The following is a 27,166-nucleotide window of genomic DNA, read 5'->3' as shown; positions in this document are numbered from 1 at the left end:
ACATTACAGCTTTGAAATGTAATTTACAGAGGAAAAATTGCATGAGCGAGAGAGACAGACAGGGGAGGACAAGGCAGCCGAAGCTAACCGAGAGGATTAATTTGAAGAAGTATCCAGAACCAACGTTTTGATACAGCTTGTTAGATTTTCTGTGTAACTTCTTTCTTAATTTTTATTAAGGGTGCCAATAATTCTGGGACCAGAGAATGCTTTTAAAAGTCGTAGCTAAACCAAATGTGAGTTTAGGAGTCTCCAAATGTCCTTTTTGGAAAACTGCCTAGACATAAATGAGAAAAAAAACAATGCAGAATGCTCATTTATGGTCATATTGTCCTCAAATTTGAAAGGGGATTTGTCCAGTGTTGTGACTTGGCTCCATTGTGTTTCTAAGTGCACAAGCCACAGCTACAATAATCTGTATCTTGTCAAAAACAGAAAACATCCACTTTCACTGTGTTTGATCTTCTGTAACTTTGTTTCAGTAATATTTGAAGTCATTCTGACTTGCAAAACAAACCCCAAAGGGTTACCTTTCAGAAGAGATCAGGATTATGCCTGTAGTCAAAAGGGTTCAAGTATAGTAACTATTTTATTTTGGGGATGTTATTTTTAAGCCTGTGTCAAGAAAAGGGGAGATACTTCAAAGTACAATCGGCAATTTCGGACTTGGTCAAGAGAGGAATAGCAGCAATAAACACTTTCAAACCACAACAATGTTTATCCCTCCCCCTTCTCTGTGAACGTGGTGAAGTTGAAACAGCATTGGCTGTGCCAATTAGAACCAATTTTCAACAAATGAGCTTGAAATATTGTATAGAGTGTTGGGCCGTCAACAGCCAATTTTTAAACCCGAATTTAAGGACTATAAACACAGGCAGGGTGAGTCAACATGTCAGTGAGCCTTTTTCAATGATAGGAAGGGATTTACAATTGTCTTGTAACAATGTTTTCATACAAAAATCTTACCTATTGTACTTTTAAGGGGTTAAACAGACTCTTTCAAAACAGCTCACATGGATGACCGTAACTGCAGATCATTGTTGGAATTTAAAAATTTTTTTTTTTTTTTTTTTACAATAACAGCATCACCCATGGATTTCCACGGGATTTATCTGCAGAAATATTCGGGACCTGCAGAATCGCCCATTTCGACTACAGCTGTAGAATCTGGTGATGTACAAAATGATCTAATACTAAATATGATGACTTTATTTCAGTTTATGTTCAATTGTCCAATTACTTTTGGTCCCCTAAAATGTGGAACTGTGTATAAAAAGGCCTTTTCAAAGTTTTATATGATTTTGGTGTAAATGAAAAGCTAGTAGGTTAGGAAAAGGGAAAAGGGAAAAGGGAAAAGGGTTAGGCCTAACCATTTGAATCAGGTTCTTATTTATCTTTTATGTTTTGACATATCAACACGTACATTTTGAGATACCAGTGAATTGATTCTATTTAATTTTTTGGTCTCAGATATGTAAAAACCTGAAGCAAAGCTGTGTGCAAGTGTAGCAGGATGATTGCAGGCAGATCTTAATCTTATTGCCGCTCAATCTTATTTTCAATTTACAGCTGAATCTAGTCCCACCCCCCAATTCCCACTGAGATCCATTCAAATGCAAAGAGTTCTAGTATTGCTTGTAATGGCATGCAAAGGATATGCAACCAAATAGAAAAAATGACTATTTTATTTGTCTCAAACCTTGAAATGGGAGACTAAGTATAAAAAGTGCTGTAATTATTACATAGTGAAAGTAAAATGTATAGAAATACCCTTTAATAAAATCTCTGAGTCTGCACTTTGACCACATTTTAATCGCTTGATTAAAAATAGAGAATATTAAATATTAAATCAGAAAAAGCAGGAAAAGCCAAGGAGATCCCAAACTAGATCACAGTCATTTCCATATTTACAGGTCTCTGCATGCTAACCTGGTTTAACCTGTTTCCAGAATCTGACATACTGTACATCTACAGTAACTTCGAAGGTCATGCAGCAAAACCGACAACTGATCATTCCATAGTAGGCAAAGAAAACTGCTGGGAACTGAGGAAAGGTCAGATTAAATGAAACTGGGTGTGATTTTGCTATTGTAATTGCAACAACCTTCCATTTTCCATCTTGAGAAAGGACAGTAACAGTATACACTTTGTTCTTTTACAATGGCTCTTCACCGTAGGTCGCAATGATCAAAAGCATTACATTACATTATTGGCATTTGGCAGACGCTCTTATCCAGAGCGACGTACAGTTGATTAGACTAAGCAGGAGACAATCCTCCCCTGGAGCAAAGCAGGGTTAAGGGCCTTGCTCAAGGGCCCAACGGCTGTGCAGATGTTATTGTGGCTACACTGGGATTAGAACCACCAACCTTGCGGGTCCCAGTCATGTACCTTAACCACTACGCAAAAGCCTACCCATATTACCATTTCGCTTTCCACTCCACACTCTCAGCTGCTACTAACGCGTGGGGCAAGAATTAAACAAGTTTTTTTATTTCTTAAGGTAGGGAGCGTGCTTGTTTGTCTGATTCATGTAGATAAGGATACAAAACCCAGAAAAATCTATCCAATTTCTCTTTAATAAGGAAATATTCAGTGAGATGCCACCAAGGTGGCAGGCATGAAAATTATAGGTTGCACTATACTGGGTTTGGGCATTTTAAGATAACCACAATAATGACATATCTGTCTGTTCACAGAATTTGGTGCCAAAAAGGTTTAAAAATCCATTTTATTTGTAAAAACCTGAAGCAGTTTGCATATCTAGCAGGATGATTGCAGGCAGATAGACCAATTATGGTCTTTTTTTCAGTACAGGAGTACATCTACTGTAACTTTGAAGGTCATGTAGTAAAACCAAAAACTGATTGGATTGACATCAGAAAATGATAGGTTGCAAAATACTGGGTTTGGATTTTTTTTCCAGGGTGTCTAGCAGAGATAACTGCAACAGCCACAGACTTTCCTACCATCACTGGTGCCATTTTAACCTACATATTTGAATGCACTTAAATGCTTAATATTGTTAGGTCACTGCATCTACACGCATGTCCTTGAATATATATCTTTTCGGCTGCTCCGATCAGGCTAAAAATAATACACAAATCTGTTTGTAAAAAATACCATAGACGTTTGGAATAATTAGTAATTTAGGTATTGATCCACAACTGTCTTGTTTCACTCATACTGTATCTGGGACAATTAAAATTTTAAGGCAGGAAAGACCAGGGTTAAAACTATGGACAGACAAGGAAATCAAATAAGTAATGTGTATGATGATGGTATGCACTTGAATTTTGAGGATTAATGATGCAATAACACCACCCCAAAAACCTTTGTTTTTTAAATGTTTCCAAATCAGATGTTTTATACACTCCCAGAGCACTTTATTAGGTTAACCTGTACACTAGCTTGTTAATGCAAATGTTTAATCAGCCAATCATGTGGCAGCAACAAAATGCATAAAAGCATGTTGACATGGTCAAAGGTTCAGCTGTTTTTTCAGAACAAATGTCAGAATGGGGAAGAAATGTGATCTAAGTGACTTTGACCATTTTGACCAAGTGACCATTCGTGGAATGATTGTTGGTGCCAGACAGGGTGGTTTGAATATCTCAAATCTCCTGGGATTTTAATTAATTAAAAATAGAAAGTGCTCAATGAGTGTATATATGTATGGAAAACCCCTCACTTAATCAGCCCCCTCTCACTTTCCTGGAAAAACGTCATTGTAGATCACCTCATGGAAAGGGTCAAGTATTTGTATTTTATGAATTTATTCTGGCCTATTCAGAGAACAAAAGCACAAATCCATGACTTGGTTTAGAAATAAGGTGAATATCTTTTTCGGGTTTCAGGTGGTCCCACTTGCCAATTACTCTGGCAGAGTATCAATTCAGTTATACGGGCATGCTTCCTCATCTTCTATATCTATTTCACACAATCCCTATTCTTGACAGAAAATCATTTTTTAAGTCACTGGACCAATTATTCTCCTCATCTATTTGTAACAAGACTTCAGAATCCATTAAGCAATACTTAAAAGGGAGAAGAGACAAGGAGGATTTGCTTTACCAAATTCACTTTATTATTATAGGATTGCCAACATCAATCAATTTGACTATAATTTATCAATGAAGGAGTTATGTAGGCATTAATGGAACAGAATTCATGCCTCCACACACACCTAACTGTGATTCAGTTCTTTGCAGTACCATTTAAAATTTGGCCATTCTCTTCCTCTTTCTCTCACAAGGTGTTTTCATCCACAGAACTGCCACTTCTCTGGACTATTGTACAGTATGTGACAATCCCAGGAGATCAGCAGTTTCTGAGATACTCAAACGACCCTGTCTGGCAGCAACAATCATTACACAATAAAAGTCACTTAGATCACATTTCATCCCCATTCTGATGTTTGGTCAGAACAACAACTGAACCTCTAAACCATGTCTGCATGCTTTTATGCATTGAGTTGTTGTAACATGATTGGCTCATTAGATATTTCCATTACAGGAGGGCATTGGAGAGACACGGTGAAAGTATTAAATATGTCCTTTCTTTAGTTTTGGAGAAGTAAGCGTTTTAAATTTAGGAGATAGCTATGGTAACAAACAACAATGTGTGGAAAGAGGGGGCATGGTCTGTCAATCATAGCTAATTGACAGTTCTCATTACCACACCCAGCCAGTTTGGGTAAATGTATATAGTGGGAAATTTAGGCTTAGAAAAATACGTTTTAAAATACATTTAAATGACTGAAGAATATATATATAGTCTGCACATTTGTTTTGTTGTTGCCTAAAGACAACTGTCACATTCAACCATCATGTTACTCCTTTGATGTAAATTGTTACACTTTAGGCAGACCAGTTTTAGCAAGCGCTTTCTTCAGATTTACTGCTTCGAGACTATATTGCTTAGCAATGTGTGTGAATATATTAGCTTTTATGTAGAAAATGAGTTTGCTGGGATCTAATAGTAAATCTAAAAGTTGCATGGATCGATCAAAAATGTGTTTTACATTCCAAGCTAAACTGTCAGACATATGCTATGCCTCAACAAAAAAATACTGGCTTGCAATGAAGAAGTTAATGAATCTTTACCAGTCTGACCCCCCTCTTCCTTTCAGCCTTTTTGTGCCATCTATGAAAGCAAAAGGCAGACTCAAAATCACACTTGCAGTGTGAAGCAATCAATACATAATTTGCAGCTGGTTTGCCTAGGAAATGTTGCACTGGTGGAAGAACAGCAAGGGGCTCTGTTGACCTTCGTTCCATCATCCATACTAAACGCCCTTGTGTCCCGCACCTGTGACGATGGGTGAGCAGTCACGGTCAGTGTGGCAGCAGCAGGACTGTACCAGTAACATGGTCACGGTCAGGGTGAAAGAGTGTAGCACTCTACCAGTAACGCAGTCACGGTCAGGGTGAAAGAGTGTAGAACTGTACCAGTAACACAGTCATGGTCAGGGTGGAAGAGTGCAGCACTGTACCTGTAACATGGTCACGGTCAGGGTGAAAGAGTGCAGCACTGTACCAGTAACACAGTCACAGTCAGTGTGAAAGAGCGCAGCACTGTACCTGTAACATGGTCACGGTCAGGGTGAAAGAGTGCAGCACTGTACCAGTAACACAGTCACAGTCAGTGTGAAAGAGCGCAGCACTCTACCAGTAACACAGTCACAGTCAGTGTGAAAGAGTGCAGCACTGTACCAGTAACACAGTCACGGTCAGGGTGAAAGAGCACAGCACTCTACCAGTAACACAGTCACAGTCAGTGTGAAAGAGCGCAGCACTCTACCAGTAACACAGTCACAGTCAGTGTGAAAGAGCGCAGCACTCTACCAGTAACACAGTCACAGTCAGTGTGAAAGAGCGCAGCACTCTACCAGTAACACAGTCACAGTCAGTGTGAAAGAGCACAGCACTGTACCAGTAACACAGTCACAGTCAGTGTGAAAGAGCGCAGCACTCTACCAGTAACACAGTCACAGTCAGTGTGAAAGAGTGCAGCACTGTACCAGTAACACAGTCACAGTCAGTGTGAAAGAGCGCAGCACTCTACCAGTAACACAGTCACAGTCAGTGTGAAAGAGCGCAGCACTCTACCAGTAACACAGTCACAGTCAGTGTGAAAGAGCGCAGCACTCTACCAGTAACACGGTCAGTGTGAAAGAGCGCAGCACTGTACCAGTAACACAGTCATGGTCAGGGTGAAAGAGCACAGCACTGTACCAGTAACACAGTCACAGTCAGTGTGAAAGAGCGCAGCACTCTACCAGTAACACAGTCACAGTCAGTGTGAAAGAGCGCAGCACTCTACCAGTAACACAGTCACAGTCAGTGTGAAAGAGCGCAGCACTCTACCAGTAACACAGTCACAGTCAGTGTGAAAGAGCACAGCACTGTACCAGTAACACAGTCACAGTCAGTGTGAAAGAGCGCAGCACTCTACCAGTAACACAGTCACAGTCAGTGTGAAAGAGTGCAGCACTGTACCAGTAACACAGTCACAGTCAGTGTGAAAGAGCGCAGCACTCTACCAGTAACACAGTCACAGTCAGTGTGAAAGAGCGCAGCACTCTACCAGTAACACAGTCACAGTCAGTGTGAAAGAGCGCAGCACTCTACCAGTAACACGGTCAGTGTGAAAGAGCGCAGCACTGTACCAGTAACACAGTCACAGTCAGTGTGAAAGAGCGCAGCACTGTACCAGTAACACAGTCACAGTCAGTGTGAAAGAGCGCAGCACTCTACCAGTAACACAGTCACAGTCAGTGTGAAAGGCAGAGTGCAGCACTGTACCAGTAATATAGTCACGGTCAGGGTGAAAGAGCGCAGCACTGTACCAGTAACACAGTCACAGTCAGTGTGAAAGGCAGAGTGCAGCACTGTACCAGTAACACAGTCACGGTCAGGGTGAAAGAGTGCAGCACTGTACCAGTAACACAGTCACAGTCAGTGTGAAAGGCAGAGTGCAGCACTGTACCAGTAACACAGACACGGTCAGGGTGAAAGAGTGCAGCACTCTACCAGTAACACAGTCACAGTCAGTGTGAAAGAGTGCAGCACTGTACCAGTAACACAGTCAGTGTGAAAGAGTGCAGCACTGTACCAGTAACACAGTCAGTGTGAAAGAGGACAGCACTGTACCAGTAACACAGTCAGGGTGAAAGAGCACAGCACTCTACCAGTAACACAGTCACAGTCAGTGTGAAAGAGCGCAGCACTCTACCAGTAACACAGACACAGTCAGTGTGAAAGGCAGAGTGCAGCACTGTACCAGTAATATAGTCACGGTCAGGGTGAAAGAGCGCAGCACTGTACCAGTAACACAGTCACAGTCAGTGTGAAAGAGCGCAGCACTGTACCAGTAACACAGTCACGGTCAGTGTGAAAGAGTGCAGCACTGTACCAGTAACACAGTCACAGTCAGTGTGAAAGAGCGCAGCACTGTACCAGTAATATAGTCACGGTCAGTGTGAAAGAGTGCAGCACTGTACCAGTAACACAGTCACAGTCAGTGTGAAAGAGCGCAGCACTGTACCAGTAACACAGTCACAGTCAGTGTGAAAGGCAGAGTGCAGCACTGTACCAGTAACATGGGTCACGGTCAGGGTGAAAGGCAGATTGTAGCACTGTACCTGTAACAGGTGAAGCAGCCTCCCACCGGCAGCCGTCTCACCATCATCCTCACAGTCCTGCAGGAAGGTCTGTCTGTCCTCACAGTATATCCTACAAGATGAAAGTTTGGGGAAAACCTGTGACCCACGATCGACACACGCACACACACGCCCACATTCATGCACCACGTGTGTACACGCACACAAACCAAGACACACACACAAATACTTACCCACACACACGCACATACATACAGACACACACACACAACTGAACTCACACCTTGAGCACGGAACTGAAAACTGGTGCTACAAAATCTCTCATAAATGCTTGATTGGGTGACTGACGAGGTCAAGGTCTACAGGTAACATAGATGTCACGCTCATCAAACCATCCTCTAATGCTCATCAAACAACCCCCCTCTCGGCAGGAAAAGGCTGCATTGTGCTGCTGGTTCTCGCTGAAGGAGGTGACTCAGGATATAGTGATAAGCATTGATCTTGCCTTCCACTTCTTACCCTGCCAGGAAAATGCAGTTCACAACAGTACGGAACTGTCAGACCGCTCCGTTTTATGGGCTTATGTAGGTGTGCACCCCAAGTAAAGTCGCCCATTTGTAGGACCTTGGTGAGAGATAGATCATCTGACCATATCACATCCCTCTACTACTTTTTGCACCACTTTACTCGCAAACCTGCACTGCCAGTTGTAATGACTTGCTTTTTCTGATTTTCTCTGTTTGTAATCAAAACATTTATACATGGTCAAAGCACAGACTCCAAGCATTTATTAAAGGGTATATTTATACATTTTGGTTTCACCATGTAGTAATTACAGCACCTTTCATATGTAGTCCCCCCTTTTCAATATTTGAGACAAATTAACATATTGACTTCCTGATGTCTGTGACGCAGCAATATCAATAGTCTGGATGTCTTATTTTCAGGTTGTCCTACAAGCATTTGCATTTCAATGGATCTCACTTGGAATTGGGGGTGGGACTATATTCAGCTGTAAATTATGCTGATACAGTATGGAACACATTTGTGGCTAAAAGGCTTTACGTCATCAAGGGTCCAAGGTATCAAATGAGCCTGAAACCACTGTGCTGCTGTCAGATATGCAGTAGATACAAAAATAAAAGTTTCTCCTGGTGAATCTTCCTCCCATAAAACTCAATGGAAAACATATTCACCTCACATACACAAAGCATAATGCCTTTTACCCATTTGTTAAAAAATGTAATTATTGAAATCAAAATTATAAGAAGTTACCTATAAAATGTCACCGGTGTGTTTCACAGAAAGTAAACGAGCCGCGTCCCAAGCAATGCTTCCTACAGCATGTTTTTTCCTACATCCATCCAACTTGGGTAGGTATTTTTGAATAATGCACATGTAAATGTGATGTTGTCCCATAGGGGAACTGTGCTCTTGAGAGACAGCCTGTTCTCAGTCAGAGTTCTGCTTTCACACTGACAAACAGTATGCTCTAACCAAAAACCTAAGCACACACAGTGCTTTAGCACACAGAATTTTAAACATGCAGAACTTCACAATCAAATACATACAACATAAACATTTAAATAGTGATATCCTATACACAACCCTCTGGAGGACAATGTTTAAGGTGCTTGAGAGAAACCTGAAAGAACCTCAGCAGCACAAACACATACAAACATTTTGCTTGAAATGACCCACATACGGTTCAGCACCAATTTTTGAAAGCTGTGCGCTAGAAAGCACTGTTATGACATTGGTGACAGCACCCTCATTTCATTCCTGAAATAGGAGTTTCTTAGTCCCCTCTAAACCCCACCATTAAACAATTTTTGGATTTTTGATATAATATTATTACCTGAATCTGCTTCTTTTTTTTTTTTTTTTTTTCAAAAGGTATACTGAATTAATGACCAGACCCTCTTTCATTTCTGTTTTGTTCCATACCTGTATGCATGAATGTTGTGAGTGGCATTTGCTATCTTCTTATTCTCGCAGAGTTTGTCCAGAACCATTTTGACCTGAAATGGCAAAGAAAGCATATAAACATTACCCATCATACCCTACCGCTCAGGATCTGAATAATGAATTATTCTGACATGGACTCCATGTATATCCACATTACTTTGTGCCTCTCCATAAACAACGCATAAATGGCATTCTAATAAAACAAAACAAAAAATACATGACATGAAACATTTAAATGGTTAATAAACAATTTACATTTTGAATTACTCACTTTAAAAAGTATGGTAAAATTTAAAAACACATTATGGTGGGCATTGAGTGAAGTTTGCACTGTAGTATTGTGTACCATTACTTTGTCTACCGTGGAAATTAAGCACTGTTAGTTAATGAATATGCTAATATGACTTCACAGAAATGTATTACATTAGATACCTCAATATTTATCCATTTTAATGTTCTGAATGGTCAGGCCCTATTCAAGTTTAGTGAGGATCTACCATGGTTTTGGTTTCCATTTTTTCTTATTTTATTTTCCCCTTCCAAAACATAAGTCGAGTCCATTGTGTGCATATCCCACACATGGGAATTCAATGAGACAAACCAGAGACGTCCTGGTACATAACTCAGAAAAATGTCTGCCTCCCCTGACAGTGAGGAGTGGAGTAGAGATTTAATGGCAGAATCTCTCGGTCTGTAAGTATAAAGTCTGATACGCATTGCACCACTTTTGAGATGACAGCGAGGTCAGTTGACATACAGTGAAGGGCCGGTGCACCATTCTCCAACAGAAAACAGCACAGTGTGTTCCCTACTTCAGGACTCCTGCCTCCTCCTCTTTTATTTATTTACTTTTTTCATTATACACCATGTCATCAAGACATGACGTGAGCCTTTTAAGGCTACAATTTCTGTTGTGGTTTAGGTGCTTTTCCAAGGCAGAAGCTGGCTAAATTCTTAGCTATTGCAGCCTTGTCAAGATAAGCAATGCTATTATATCCTACCGAAGAGCAATACGAGTATAATCCATGTCTTTTTCAGCTACAGGCAGTCGCAGTATACTTTTGTCTTTTGTTCCTAACTGGCCATGGTGAGCAAGGAAATAAAAGAACACATATGAATGTGAAATAAAGAGACAGTTTTTTCCATTGCAGTTCTCACAGGTTCAGCTTGAAACCCATTGGCACTACAGGGGAACCTTAGGTATTAGCACCTCCTCAACAGTATCCCCCCATGGGTTCGCACGTAAAGCCAGTAAATTAGCCCCACTAGCTTACCTCAGGGAGACAAGCCTGAATTTCTTTTTTTACCTGTCCATAGACCATTCCAGTCCTCACCCTCAGCTGATTCAAGTCCATGCCATGGCACAACCGGGAGGCCTAGATCTAGTTGCATTACCTCACCCTTCCTCATGAGCATCGTAATATACAGTATACTCCCAGTGAGCACTTTATTAGGTAGACCTGTACACCAGGATGCTAATGGAAATATCTCATGATAAATATTGAATGTTACAACAACTTGACGCATAAAAGCATGCAGACATGGTTAAATGGTTCAGAATGTCAGAATGGGGAAGAAATGCAATCGAAGTAACTTTGACCATGGAATGATTGTTGGTGCCTGACATGGCGGGATGAGTATCTCAAACTGCTGATCTCCTGGAATTTTCACACGCAACAATTTGCAGAGAATTGTGCGAAAAACGAACTGAGAGTGGTCAGAGGAGAAGGGGCAGACTTGTCAAATAACACAAGTAACCACACATTACAACAGTGGCATGCAGAAGAGCATCTCTGAACACACAATATGTCAAACCTCTTAAGTGGATAGGCTACAGCAGCAGAAGACCAGTCTAATAAATACCCAATAAAGTGCTCAGTGAGTGTATATATTTGGCTTGAACCATCTATTTACCAGTTTGTTTAATACCTCAGGCTGTAACCTGTGCAACCACTATGATTATTTTGTCCAACAGGTCCAACATTATCTCCCATTTAGCATTTAGCCGAACAACAACTGACAACAAGATGGGCTCCCTCTCTATATCCGGGTTCCTTCCAATATCTCATCCCACCGGGGAATTATTGTTTGCCACTGTTTTAGTATTTTTTCTTTTGGGGAGACTCCATTTCCTGTTTTTCTGTGAAGTGTGTAAAAAGTGCTGTACAAATAAAATTTCAATAAGGCAAATAATGTATTCTATAGTTCTTAGAGGAAGAACCACTGAATAACTACAATGACAGCATTATACAGGATGCACCAAGATACAAACAGTCTAGAAGCCTCCTTGATAATTACTGCAGTACCTAGATTAACCATTCAAGTTTTGATGAGATTTTTTCCCAACAAAGTACTTCACAATACTCATGACCCAGCATATCTGCCCATTTCCATTTACAATCAAATGCTTTTAGTTTTTCTGACCTAGTCCTTAATTGACCATGCTTTAATTAGTAGCTAATTGATAATTAAATTTGCCTTAATTGATAACAGTCCATCAAGACCAGTGATTAGATAAATAGTTGAATGCATTTCCCAGAAAAGCTGTATTATAATAAATATGTAAAAGGAAAAAATATTGTAAGAAGCACCAGGAAATTATGCTCAATATTTGGTAAATGGTAAATGGTTGGCATTTATATAGAGCCTTTATCCAAAGTGCTGTACAATTCATGCTTCTCATGACCCATTCATACACACAGTCACACACTGACGGCGATTGGCTGCCATGCAAGGCGCCAACCAGCTAGTCAGGAGCATTTGGGGGTTAGGTGTCTTGCTTGGGGACACTTTGACACAGCCCGGGCAGGGGATCGAACCGGCAACCCTCCGACTGCCAGACGACTGCTCTTACTGCCTGAGCCATGTCACCCGTGCCTCACCGGGTAAGTGAAGAAAAAAAAAAACCTGCAAGCTAGCAAATGGATTTGCTACTTCACATTTGACTGGGAAATCAATTTACAGCAGACACTGTCTATCATATAATCTCTGTAAATGTTCAATTTATTAGCAGCCCAACCAGGAATGAATAACTTTGCACAGCTGGATGTAAGCAAATGAGCAAATGCCAGGTTGATGGCAAAAACCTGCCAGTGATCTAAGCCCTACCAGTGATATCACCCTTCTGCCACTAAAGTTCCTTGGTTCAACGCCCATGTCACACCATGGTTCAGTTCTAGACCATTACTGTCTATGCCCCATAGACTGTCTATGAATATGACTATAATGGTTTTCCAAACATAAACAGACACATTTTTCAACACAAAAGCAGCCACTACAAGGTCGCAATAGGTACGTGGGATTTTAGTCAGTTCAGACATAATGGGTCAAAAATTAGGATGTAACTTGCAGGGATCAGGTCATACCTGTAATGAAGGTGGTAAAACAGGGTGGAGATTATGGAAATAAAGAAAATAAAGTGTTCTGATTAATTAAAGCGCGCATTAATTGCGAAACCAGGGGAAAATGGCAAATAAGGGCATTTCATTTAATCGACTGCGTAATTAGTAACAGTCTCTGTAAATCAGTCTTTAATGTGTCGGTATCTGCGACCGGAAAGCAGACACATAGAGCAAGTTTTTTTTGCATTGCTTCTTTTTCCTAAATCTGGCCCTTAGGGACTGGTTAAAATAGCAATTAGCACCTTATGAGGAAGTGTCCTCAAATATAATCGACAGGTTTTCAGCAAAATAACCAAATGGATGACTGCACTCGTCTGGATTGATGCAATTCACCCCTCAACTTCACCCTTATAAACATTTCCGCAATGCGTCGATCTGATGGTTCATTGTGTGAAATGGGCCCATTTTTGTAAGATGGCGGGTCCATGCATTCTGCTTCCTTAGACCAGTTGATTTTTTTCAGTGGCAGCTTCATAGTTTATTCTCTCGTCTCACTTACTATACTGACACACGTAATGATTACAACTCAACAGCATCAAAATGCACTTCTTAAACCATCACATGTACAAAACGCGTTTCATATTCCATTGTAGACTTCACAGCCTTTTGGATTTTTTAAGCATTTTAAATGTGTTTTAGTTCATTTATATAAGAGACACAAGTCTCTACGATTCTCAGTACAGTTTTTACTAATACACTATTTAATTGAATAAACAAATGTATTTATAAATTGTTGGATGTTTTTGACAGAAAAAAGCTGCAGCTGAGTCACCTGTCTCAGGTGTCATGACTTCTATCATAATTAATACCACTCCAGCCAACTCATATCCCTTGATGCAGCTTTGAACCTGCCAACACATCTGGCTACAAGGCTGAGTTTTTTATTTATTTACCCACACCTGATACAAGAGGACATGTGGGATACACCCCTCCAATGCAAACAGGCCTCCCTGGGAAAGGAAATCTGTTGTGCAGCTCATGTTTAGGACATTCACACAAACATCTTAGTGTCAGGAAATATCCAGGTAACAGGCATTATAGCTTTTATATCATTACATTACATTAATGCATTTGGCAGACGCTCTTGTCCAGAGTGACGTACAGTTGATTACACTAAGCACACTAAGTACACTAATCCTCCCCTGGGTTAAGGCCTTGCTCAAGGGCCCAATGGCTGTGCGGATGTTATTGTGACGAGACCGGGGATCGAACCACCGACCATTCGAGTCCCAGTAATGTACCTTAACTCCAACAGCGAGAGAATAAAAGAAAATAAAGAATGATTGAGGATTAAAAAGACAATAGTTATTTTCACAGGACTGCGAAACGTGGACAAAGGAATGTTATTTTGGTGCAGTGGATGATGCATTACCTGTCTGGGTGTTACAACAGGAGCGAGATGGGGTTGGAAGGTGCTTCGTCTGTCTGTTATGGGCTCCCCATGCTTAATTGGAGGCAGTTCCTCATCTGCACAGAAACATAGCGATGAAAAAAGAACAGTTTGTTGTATGTAGTTATTTGATTCTGAACATTCATGGCAGCCTGGACAGAGTGGATATTGTTTTTCAGTGGGTTCCTGTCTGCAGAATGAAGAAAAGGAATTAGGAACAAGAAAGAAAATAAGAAAAGGAGGAGAGTTATGGCAAAAAATAATAATAAAAGGGAGAGAGTGAAGAGTAATATATGAGTATATATAGAAAAAGAATGAAGAACATACAGAGAAAAGCAAAGCTGTTGCCCAGGTTACCAAGATGCTAGTGCAAGATATTAAGAACTATGAGTACCATGATCCACTGAGGTATGTCATTTTCATCGAAAAGAAACCAAAATTTCTGTGGATATTACTGAGGCAACTTCCCATACAGGGAGATTTTGGCTGGAGAGGTCAAGTTTGAGATATTTTGATGCTTTGCTTCTATCCTGTCCTGTAGATTCATAAAAATATATGGAACAATGACCAGGAACAACTTTAAGTAGTTAATTTAGATGTTTTTATACTAGCTAAGTACACAATTAATGGCATTTGGCAGACGCTCTTATCCAGAGCAATGTACAACAAAGTGCAAAGTGCAAACCCATACCAGGGATAAGTGAGCTGAAAGACCCTAGAGGGAAGTACAATTTCAACTGCTACCTGCACAACAAAGATAAGGACCAGAGCCTATTTGATCATGGTCATCAGTCACCACACAGTCACGACCACTATTCACTCATTTATCATACAGAATACTGAGTAAACCACTGAGAAAAAAGTATTATAACTAATAATGTTTCATCATTATCTATTTAGGAGAATTTTCATCTGTTCCTAAAGACGTTAGATACAAGTAATATGTTTGCATTTGTACCCACGTTTGAAATTGAAATTTACTCGCAGCCTACACTGCTCCTTCTAAAGACCTATGCTGGAAGGATCTTTCTCCATGTATTAGAACAGGAAATGTGGAGGCTATTTTTATTGTGTTATTTATCTAGAAGCCCAAAGCACATGGAAAAACTGCACATTGCATGATATAATTGATTCACTGTACACTGTTTTCCATTTTAAACAATACAGGACTAGAAATACTACAACAAATACGAGATAATTAAACTGTGGTGGTGGTGTTGTTGTTGGTAGTAGTATTGTGCCACTAATATTTTTTATTTTGCATCATAACAATCATAACATCATTCACATAATTTCATATAATAATACGGGATAATTGGCCTGCCAGTAAATGTGTCATACCTCCGGGCAGGTCAGTCAGAAGATGTGTAACCTCTGTGTTCAGTCTCAGGGCATGGAGATCTGGGAAGTCACTTTCTGCGGTCCAGTTTCTGTCGTCATCTACCTCCACCTCCTCTGTCACTTTCTCACTTCCGGGGGTTTCTGAAGATGAAGAGCACAAGTGTACATTCACCGAGCATTTCATTAGGACTCATGCGATTGTCTAATCAGCCAATCGTGTGACAGCAGTGCAATGCATAAATCATGCAGATATGGGTCAGGAGCTTCAGTTAATGTTCACATCACCCATCAGAATGGGGAAACAATTTAATCTAAGAGACTTTGCCCATGGAATGATTGTTGGTGCTAGACAGGGTGGTTTGAATATTTCAGAAACTGCTGATCTCCTGGGATTTTCACGCATAACAGTCTCTAGAGTTTGCAGAGAACGGTATGAAAAACAACATCCAGTGAGCAGCAGTACTGCATGCAGAAACACATCGTTAATGAGAGAGGTCTGAGAAGAATGCATCAAACCTCTAAGAGGATAGGCTACAGCAGCAGAAGACTTAAGTCTTAAATGAAGTCTAATAAATACCAAATAAAGTGATTACAGAGTGTATATTTAATTCAAAAACTGCCAATCTGACAAGTCATAGTGGCTATACCTGACAAATCTGATAGTAAATGGCATGGTCTGCTCCAATGGAAGTGATCATTAAGAACAAAAGATACTTCATTTTTATCTGACCTTTGAACTCATTAACACTGAATTTGAGGCCCAGGACATTTAATTCCAAGGAGGGAGAAAAGAAACTACAGACAGTGAGGTGACAAAAATGAAGATAATTGCAGGACATTTTCATACTAATGTGTTTCCAAATGTAAAACAAAAATAAAAATACTTGTCTTGAAGTGATCATTATTTCTCCAGACTTAATTACTTTGAGTGACCTTTCAATTTCTCTCTTGCATTTAAATGCCCATAAGCTGCTCTAAAATATTAATTTCCACTACTCATCTATGTTAAACCCTTCTGAGACAGGTTCTATGAACTACCGTTGGTTATCGCATTACATGAGCACAATTATTAAACAGGATTACATTTGCTTTGAAACCAATTCAGTTCATTTTTAATTGGCCAACTTCTTTCCATGCATACAGTTGCAAATTTATTTGGACCCTTGATAAAGAGGCACAGAAAACAAATAACTATAACAAACTACTACTATTGTACATTTTTGAATTATAAATTTCTTCCAAAAGCAAATCGCTTTTGTGTGATCAGTAGCCTCCTGACAGGGTAATGGCACTGAGTCTTATCCTAAAATGCTTTATAAGGTTGAAGAACACAGATTTGAGGGCATCTTGTTCCATGCAGAACCTTTCAAGATCCTTGCGATTTCTCTGTTGAGTGACAAATGGCAAGGGTTTAACTTTGGGAAAGGAAATTATTTTTACCAGTTGAGGGTGAGGGCAGTTTACAGTCGGAACAGCAGTTAAAGGTCACCCTCTGTGCGTTCTGACAACATCCCAGTTCACCGATGATGGGAGGCCAGGGGAGGTTTCCCCAAATTCTCATTACCGACCCACTGCAGTTCTTCAGAATGAGCAAGAGCAGAGGTGTAGCGAACCCCAGCCAGACAAATGGTGAAGCTTACTGATGTTTTCAAGAGTCTTTATTTATGTTCAGCCTTGATCCTTATTTTAACACAAATCGCTCTTCCGTCCTTACACCTTTTCTCCTTTAAACACCGTAAGAGCTACAGGACAGATAAATCGTATAAAATGAGCTCTTACAAACGAACGCAAATACCTTTATACTAATTAACCATACATATGGGCAATAATCTAAATGTTTACTAACATATAATGTGACATGAGAACATGAAAGGCTAGGAAACATCACATTGCCGTGACGCCACAGACATCTAAACAAACCTCAAAACTAAACAAAGCTAATATTTGCGTGACTTGATAGCATAGACCACATCGCATATAACATATCAATGAAAACTAGTTGAATCACACAATACCTTGTTCCCGGTCCAGCTAGGTGCTTCAATATCACCATACACCTTCTATTGTCGAGCAATGTTGGTTTTAATTACACCTTTTCCAGCCTTAGTTTTAGAGCAGTGTACCGGAGATATACCTGTCTACTTTCGACCATCAAGTGGTCTTATAGAAGTGCGATACCTACTTCCGCTTAATGAGGGCTTCAAAATAAAAGTCTCACAGGAAGTTGCTACTTCACTCAGACTTTTATAGGAATCCTTTACACTCCCACCAATCATGAGGGAATAATGGAACGGTATACAGTTCACATTAAGAACGAATGATTTTAAACTGAAAATGACATTTCCTATATAAAACACAGATAGCTTATGTCACAAGTAGAAAACCATTAAAAACTATTTAAGACTACGAGTTATGAGGAGAGTCTATGGTGACCGAAAGAGAGAGAGAGCAGATTTAGCTCGTTTCCAGCAGCAAGACTAGCTTCTGGACTGGGCGCTCGACTTCGGACATCTTATGGAGAAGCTCCCCCCTTATGCCAAGCTTCCTGTCCCCAAGGCAGACCTTAACTCTTCTCACTAGTCCGTCTTTATCAGTAGTGGTTCCTGAGACCCTACCCAATCTCCACTCGTTCCTGTGCACATCATCTCCCTTCATCATTACAATATCTCCAACTTGCAGATTTCTTCTGGGGGTGTGCCAACGCTGTCTGAGTGCGATGCTGGCAAGGTATTCCTTTCGCCTCCAAAAGACTCCAAAACTGTTCTGCCAGGTATTGAACATGTCGCCACCTTTTCTTGCCATACATGTCCTCTCTGCTAAATTCTCCTGGTGGGGGTAGAGCCTTGGCAGATTTCATAGTCAGAAGGTGATTAGGTGTGAGAGGCTCGAGGCTATGGGGATCACTGAGGCTGGTAACGGTCAGTGGGCGACTGTTGACAATTGCCATAGCTTCATAGAGGAAAGCCCGTAGCGAAGCATCATTTAGCCTACCGGAGGAAAGGCTAAGGGTGGACCGTAGGATGCTTCTCACTGTTCTGATCTGTCTTTCCCACACCCCTCCGACATGACTTGAATACGGTGCGTTCATGCTGAAGTCGCATTGTTTCTCTGCAAGAAAGCTAAGAAGCTCACTGGGAGTCAAGCCCCTAGAAGCGTGGTCAGCAGGATTCTCGTTGCTGGGGACGTATCTCCATCGTTGAGGGGCGGAGCTGAGATGAATACTTTGAACACGGTTAGCCACAAAGGTGTGGAATCGTCGTGCTTCGTTTTTTATATATCCCAAAACCACTTTAGAGTCGGTCCAGAAGAACTCCTCAGCATCAGTAGATCCAAACTCCTCTTTGAGCATGTTGCTCATTTTCACAGAAACAACTGCAGCTGTCAATTCCAATCGTGGAATAGTTGTGACCTTTGTTGGTGAGACGCGTGATTTTCCTACTACTAGGGCGCAATGAACATCTCCCTCTTCATTTTGAAGTCTCACGTATGAACACTGACCATAACCCTTTGTGCTGGCATCTGAAAAATGATGCAGCTCTGTCTTTGAGACCCTTCCAAATCCAACAGGTGAGTAAGTGCAGGATATAGTGACATTATCCAAATGAGCTAGGTCGCCTCTCCACTGTTCCCATTTTGGACGAAGCTCGTCTGTGAGAGGATCGTCCCAACCTGTGCCGCGCCTACACATGGCCTGGAGAATGATCTTGCCTTTAAGCAGGACTGGCGCCACAAACCCTAGAGGATCGTACAGAGAGGCCACTGTAGACAGGATGCCTTGGCGTGTTACAGGCTGATCCTTCAGGCTGACGTTAAGGCAGAAGTGGTCGGACTCCACGTCCCATTTAATCCCTAGAGCTCTCTCTGGTGGCAGATCATCAAACGTGAGGTCCATACACTTCATATAGGTTGCCCGTTCAGAGAGTGGTATACTCTCTAGGACATCTCTGTCGTTTGACACAAACATATGTAGTCTGAGGCCACCCATGGCACAGAGTTCACGTGCTTCTCTGGCAAGCTGAATAGCATCTTCGGTGCTTCCAACACTTGTGAGCCCGTCGTCCACGTAGAAGTCCCTCATGATAAACCGTGAGCCTTGAGGGTAGATGTCGTCATGCTCCTTAGCCAGATGCTTCAGCCCGTAGTTTGCGCATCCAGGAGAGGAGGCTGCACCAAACAGATGCACCTTCATACGGAACTCAGTAGGTGGTGAGTTCAAGTCTCCTTGCTTCCACCAAAGAAAGCGCAGATAGTTGCGATCAGCGTCAGCCACATGGAACTGATGGAACATTTTTTCAATGTCACACATTAGTGCAACAGGGTGCTTTCGAAAGCGGATGAGAACTCCACTCAAGTTGTTCAGCATGTCGGGCCCAGAGAGGAGGTGGTCATTCAGGCTGGTTCCTTTGTATCTGGCCGAGCAATCGAACACCACACAAAGTTTCTCCGGCTTCTTTGCATGGTAAACTCCATGATGGGGGATGTACCATCTCTCACCTTCTCTCCCACCGTCGTTGATCTGCTCTGCATCTCCCCTTTTGATGACCTCTTCCATGAACTCAACATAATGCTCCTTATACCGTTCGTCACGCTGCAATTTCCTTTTGAGGTGATTGAGACGTATCATGGCTGAGCCTTTGTTGTCAGGCAAGCTGGGTCTGGTTTTGAAGGGCAGAGGCATTTCGTAATGGCCATGTATATTTTTCCGTATGCCTATATCCAGCTTGTTGAGAAATGTGATGTCGTCTTGTGACACTGTTCTGCTGTCTTCACTGCCATCCTTGAAGTCAGATTCTAAGATATGAATAACATCGGCAGGAGTTGCCGGAGGCAGCTCTTTAACAGCGATTCTGTGACACAGACGACTTGTGCTCAGCGAGTCATGGCTTTGTGATGAGCGCCCCACAATACTCTAAATCTGTCCGTACAGCATAGGGTTCCTCATCTCCTCCTAGAATGACCTGCCTGGAATGTGAGCACGGTTTACTGGTACGCAGACCTTCGTGTATGCCACCGGAAGGTCAACTTGAATGGCAGAACTGTATCCCCTTACACGAAGGCCAGAAACTCTCTCACTTGTGAGAACCATGTCCTTTCCACTCATGGTAGTCAACTTCAGCTTAACTGGATACTTGTCGGCATTAAGACCGTCGCTCACTCCTTGATCAATGAATGTAGTGTCACGTTGAGTGTCAAGTAGAGCATAGACAAGTTTCTCAGCATTTGGATTATTTTTGGATGACACCCACACTGGTATCACCATTGATGTATTGGATGAGCCTGCGCCTGCTACACTGAGTGACATTGCAGCAGCACCTTGATTTGCCCATGTTCCTGATGAAGAACTTTCCTTTCCATAGCTGTCATCATAGAGGGCTGTAGGGTGCTTTCCCTTGCAGGAGTCACAGAAGTGACGATAACGACAGTCTTTTGCACTGTGGCCAAGTTTTAGGCATCCATAGCAGAGTCTCTTCTCCTTCACATAGTTCCGTCGCTCAACCAGCGACATCTCTGTGAACTTGGAACATGCATGAAGCTGGTGTCTATTATCTTGACAGAGAATGCATGGATTTTTAGCTTTTCTCTGATCTGACCTTTGGTTCCCTTTATCGGTGACTGTTTGAGTGGGGAGCACACTGGCCTTGTTTCTCTTCGTGTCTCTGAGATTTCTCTTCTCAGTGCTAGGGTCTGATGACCGAAGGGCATGAAGAGACGTAATCGGATTGCAGGCAATCTCAGCTTCGGTTGTCGTGAATCTAGCAAAGTCCTTGAAACTTGGGAATTCTTCTTTCTCGTTCAGGCTTTGTGTGACTTGTCGGTTCCAGCGTGAAGCTACCCAGTCTGGTAGTTTATGAATGAGCTTCTGGTTCTCCTCACAGTCATTTAGTATGTCAAGACCCTTGACATGAGGCATGGCATCTTGACAGGCGATCAGAAAATCTGAGAAGTTTCTGAGTCCCTCTGCATCCTTAGGTTGAATCCTTGGCCAATTGGAGAGCTTCTCTCTGAATGCTCTCTGAATGGCAAATGGCTGACCAAAGCGACGATTTAGCTTGTTCCAGGCGTCTTGGTAGGCTTCATTGTCACTTCGGTAGAAGGTGCCGTCTAGAGCCTGGCGTGCTGGGCCGCCAACATATTTCTTTAAATAGTATAGTTTTTCAGCCGGTGAGATTGCCTTTTGATCAATGAGTGAGGTAAACGCTGCCTTCCATTCAATGAATCGTATTGGATCGCCATTGAAGACGAATGGCTCTGGTATAGGGAGCCTATTTAAGGCCATGCTATCTTGAAGGACTTGAGCGAGAGAGGAAATGTCTGTCTGAGAGGGTGTTGCAACGTGAGATAGAGGGAACGCAGACACAGGCACATTCCGTGCCTCCTGATTCCTTTCATTGTTGGAGCCAGCAGCTTCAAGTTTCGTCTCTTCATCATAGACTTTTAGCTTGGCTTGAGCTGCCAGCACTTCTTTCTTTGCCTGCAGTCACTCCAACTCATGCTTTTGTGCCTCTAGAGCTTTCCGTTGTTGTTCCTCCAACTCTCATATTGATTCCCTTTGTCTTTCTTCCTCTAGCATCATCTGGTAATTTGCTTCTTTCACTGCTAGTTCAGCCGCTGCGTCCGCACGCTTGGCTGCCATCGACGAGGTCGTAGAGTACTGGTCGGACTTGCTGTGACTGATCGAGGAGACGTCGGATCCATAGACGGACTTTGCGTAGTCACGGTGGCGCAGTTCATGAAGGCGGTGTCTTTCCTGTTGCTCAGTAAACTCACCTTCATCATCTATCGCTCTGTCATAAGCAATGCTGATGATTTCTTTGGTCAGTGATTCACACGTGTCAACACGTCTTCTTATGTCAGTGGAAGGTGTAGCGAGATCTCAAATTTCAAAATACATGTTCATTATGACTTCCCTTTCTCGTTTGAGTTCTTCAATGAGAGGCCAGAGCTGATTGTCTGGCATTTATGTCTTCAGTTGATGTCTTGCTGTGCGTATATGGAGCTTCCATTTCTCATATTTGGATAGCAGCCTTTTCTCCCTTTTCTTGGCCTCTTCAGCTTGGAACGCACGCGACTTCTCCGTAGGTTTCCGTTCACGTTCGGAGCGTCGGCGACCTTCAGGTGGGTCATCATCTTTCCGAAGTTTACCTTGGATATCAGTGAGACTTTGTTGTGTCACTGCAATATTTTCCTTCAGACTTTGTCTTTCAGCCACCTCTTCCGCTGTGTGAAGCTCACGCTGCAGATCTTGAGCTTCATGCTCCTTCAAACCTCTCACACTACCTGACTTTGACATTATGACTAATATTTTTTTTAATTATTATTTTTTAGACTAGAAGAAAACCCTTTAGCAGATGTGGTCTAAACCTTGCAATGAACAGCATAAACATAGCATATCAGTACAAATAACTAGCACCAATGCATTGACCTACAGAAACACCAATAATTGTCATTCAATGTAAATACCACAATAAACACAATTCTCCAAAGTACTTGAAATGCAAAGTCCAAAAATGAAAATGTAATTAATTATAAAGAGTCCTTTTAACACATGTAAATGTAGCAACAGTCTCTTTCCTTTGCTGTAGTTGGGCAGGCAGGTGAGTATTAATGTTCACTGTATCAGTCCAAGGAACTGTTCATCCGTAGCTCACCTTATTATAGACTGTACAATAATAATGGGTGGATACTCACAGTTCTGTATCAATGTCAATGAAGAGGACTGTACTTGACCATTGCACCGAATCCGTGTGGCCGTTGCCCGAATTGCGGTGAGATATGTGCTTGCTTGACTAATCCACGTAAACAGCAGCAGTCGCGTGGTAGCGGTAGCAGCAGCCGCAGCAACAGCAGGCACGCCGTGAGGACTCACCGTAGTAGTCCGTATTGAGGCAACAGGTCTTTAGGATCGATGAGGGTCAAGCTCTTACTGTAGCGAACCCCAGCCAGACAAATGGTGAAGCTTACTGATGTTTTCAAGAGTCTTTATTTATGTTCAGCCTTGATCCTTATTTTAACACAAATCGCTCTTCCGTCCTTACACCTTTTCTCCTTTAAACACCGTAAGAGCTACAAGACAGATAAATCGTATAAAATGAGCTCTTACAAACGAACGCAAATACCTTTATACTAATTAACCATACATATGGGCAATAATCTAAATGTTTACTAACATATAATGTGACATGAGAACATGAAAGGCTAGGAAACATCACATTGCCGTGACGCCACAGACATCTAAACAAACCTCAAAACTAAACAAAGCTAATATTCGCGTGACTTGATAGCATAGACCACATCACATATAACATATCAATGAAAACTAGTCGAATCACACAATACCTTGTTCCCGGTCCAGCTAGGTGCTTCAATATCACCATACACCTTCTATTGTCGAGCAATGTTGGTTTTAATTACACCTTTTCCAGCCTTAGTTTTAGAGCAGTGTACCGGAGATATACCTGTCTACTTTCGACCATCAAGTGGTCTTATAGAAGTGCGATACCTACTTCCGCTTAATGAGGGCTTCAAAATAAAAGTATCACAGGAAGTTGCTACTTTACTCAGACTTTCATAGGAATCCTTTACAAGAGGTGTATGCCTACACTATACGTGTTACAAGGCCACAAGTATCTTTGGACTGAGACAAACATAAATAAGGAGATTTTAAAATGGGATTACTCAAAAGCTTTTGAAGAACAAGAAGAACAAGAAGAAGAAATAAGTTTTACCATATTTTGAGCATAAACTCTGTGTTAATATTTTTTGTTCCTTCAAGTATTTTCCCGAAGAATGACAGCAATGCTTGACTTGTCTGCATCTGCACACATTAGGCACGTACTTAGGCAGCAAACAACATTAGACATAAATCCGTAAATTATGTGCACTCAAATCAATTATCTGCCGAAATAAATGTCATTCTATTTTTACTCTTGGTTAAGGGTCTGTTCCACTGAAAAAATCACATTTTCAATCAGATTTACTTTTTTCTGTTTACTAATCATCCCTTTCAGGATAATACCACCTTTTCAATGATTACGCCATATGTATGGTGAAATTTGTATTACAGGACCCTGGGTACTACCAAAGACTATTGGGTACTGGTGCTAAAAGAAATGGCTAAAAAAAATCTTCAAACATGTCTTATTTAGAATCTGAAAAAATTATAATGATATCTCACAGATTATAGATTTCAACAAAAATGTTCACATTTGTCATTTCCGCCATCTTGAATAAAGTGTGCAAATGAGCTAATTTACATATTTTGTTGGAATCTTTTCAAGTCCATACCTTATGATAATTGAAGTATGTACCTCTGAAATGATCTGAAATACCAAAGATTTGGTGGAACATAACCTTAAGATTCCCAGTACTCTTGGCAAAACATTATTTTTATATGATGCCATTTTATATATCCTGTCCTCAATGAGCATGTCAACACAGTCTGTACTAAAATAACTAAAAAACACAAAATGGGACAAGGAAAGCAAAAGGTTTAAGGCATTTTTGAATATGTTGCCAATCACAACAGTGTTTTCCAAAAGCCAATTCAGCATCAGGGATGATTGGGGACATTACTTTCAACATTATTCTGTCGACAGGCAAGACTGAATAATGAAAAACTGTCATGGTTTATTTTACTACCCTGCCTTATCTCCCAAAGAACGAAACAAAAAAGGTAAACATAACAACAAAGGTCCTTTATCAGAGAGTCAACACAGGTCAAGGAAGCATTATCTGTACCATTTTCTTCACATCCCTGATTGAGAGTGGCCTGGGCCGAGGGTCTAACTGACACTTTCTGTCACGATTGACACGTCTGCGCTACAGAAGTTAGCAATCCGACAGCTGCTTTTATCAGGCAGTCAGGTGATAAGGACTTAGTGCTTAAATGCCTACACCAGGGATTACTTTAATCACTGACCTTCTCATGTCCTTCAGTTCTGCATCCATTAACTCATATCACTGCACCCCTTTCTGGGTTTTTCCAAGTCAGACAAACAGGGAAAGTCACATTTTGACAAAACTCACATACAATAACAAGTATCAAAATCCCCAACAACTCAAACTCCCAGCCCATCCTGAGGACCCAGAGTATCAGATTGCAGATACACCAACAATTGATACATAAAACCATGTGTATTCACAAGTTAACAATTTGATCCTTGGCAAGGACAGTTGCATAAAAGCTATATTTTAAAGAAAGAACCCGTTGATCGAACGTTCACATCACCACAAACATCTCCTTTGCTGCAGTAGGGTAAACCAGGAAGAAGCATTTCTGCCAGTAAAAAATGCTGCATTGAAAGGTTCTTTAAAATAAGAGTTGAAAGAAAGCAAGCAAGTCGAAACTTTCTACACTCTAAAATAAAGTGAACAGTGGAGGTACATTTTTGGTCTTCAAGGATCAAATTTCCCTAATGCACCCTGAAAGTACAGTAACGTTCTCTTTGAGTACATTTTCGAAGCAAAAAACGTGCAAATCAATTATACATTACAGGCTAAGGGTACAATTTTATAAACCTAAAGGGTACCGCTCCAGGGGCGGTTTTAGCTAGTTTACGTGCCTTTATTTCTGATAGAGTTTTCTTTAAAACAAAAGCACTACTGCAGAATAAAAGGAGATGCCATGTTGAGTTCTGCTAATTGGGGTTCAAACGACATGGACAGATTGCCAGACCACCTGAGCTCGTTGGCACCTGAGCATCTTTCAAGAGGGGTCAGCCTCTGAAGATTCCCAATAAGGGGGAGTAAATGTTTGCTGCATGTGAGCTTTTGAATTTATCTCAGAAGTGTACAAATTGGGATAAAAGGAACAAAAACATGAGTTGATTTTTACTGGATCTGAAAAAAATAAAGCTTCCCTTGATCTGTCTCTTAACAAGTAGATGACAGGGTCTGGACCCATTAAACTACAGTATTAAAGTAATAACAATGCCTAGTTTCATGGACTGAACATATTTTGTACATTGCTTGAGTAAGGCATTTCTTGAGTAATTCATTCATTTAATTGTTAACAATTCAATCTGCAGAGCTTTGATGTCAGTAATTAGACAGCCAGGACAAAGGACTGTAAAATCGCAGGAATTTTCCATGGTAAAAAATGTTCACACTGCATTTTTCACACTGCAGAGCTGCAATTGAATGTATGATTTATCATCAGACTCACCGGGGAGAAAGAATCCACCTAGAGAAAGTTGCGTCAGTAACACAGAAGAATAATTTGCTGGGACTGTCATTCTCGCCTTTCTGATGGGCAAACGTAATTTCAAGCTGTTGGCCTGACAGCTTACAGGACCCAGTGAGGAATCAAACGCGAAAGGAAGTCTTCAGCTTGGCCTTTAATATTCATGACATGAATATTGCAACACCTGCCTCAATCTTAGCTATCGCCAGTTCCAACATTTGCTACAAGCTTGAATAGTGACGAGACAAGGTTTTTGAAAA

At 41.2% G+C, this 27,166-nt stretch overlaps 1 protein-coding gene across 4 annotated transcripts in view; it reads right to left on the bottom strand.

Moving 5' to 3' along the window:
* impact (impact RWD domain protein) overlaps positions 1 to 27,166 on the bottom strand; it is a 58,585-nt gene that overhangs the window by 15,668 nt on the left and 15,751 nt on the right. For 2 of the 4 annotated variants that reach the window (XM_061239939.1, XM_061239938.1), the window contains exons 6-9: positions 15,725 to 15,865; positions 14,366 to 14,460; positions 9,572 to 9,645; positions 7,646 to 7,736 (exon numbers count right to left, since the gene is read on the bottom strand). In XM_061239939.1, coding sequence (XP_061095923.1) covers positions 7,646 to 7,736; positions 9,572 to 9,645; positions 14,366 to 14,460; positions 15,725 to 15,865 — 401 coding nt within the window. Of the gene's footprint in view, positions 1 to 7,645; positions 7,737 to 9,571; positions 9,646 to 14,365; positions 14,461 to 15,724; positions 15,866 to 17,149; positions 17,467 to 17,739; positions 21,643 to 27,166 lie in introns of those variants that run through there. The other 2 variants (XR_009708603.1, XR_009708604.1) reach the window with 2 other exon arrangements.

Source organism: Conger conger, chromosome 4 (assembly GCF_963514075.1).
Source record: "Conger conger chromosome 4, fConCon1.1, whole genome shotgun sequence".
Taxonomy (NCBI): domain Eukaryota; kingdom Metazoa; phylum Chordata; class Actinopteri; order Anguilliformes; family Congridae; genus Conger; species Conger conger.
This window is presented reverse-complemented; position numbering and strand designations above follow the sequence as displayed.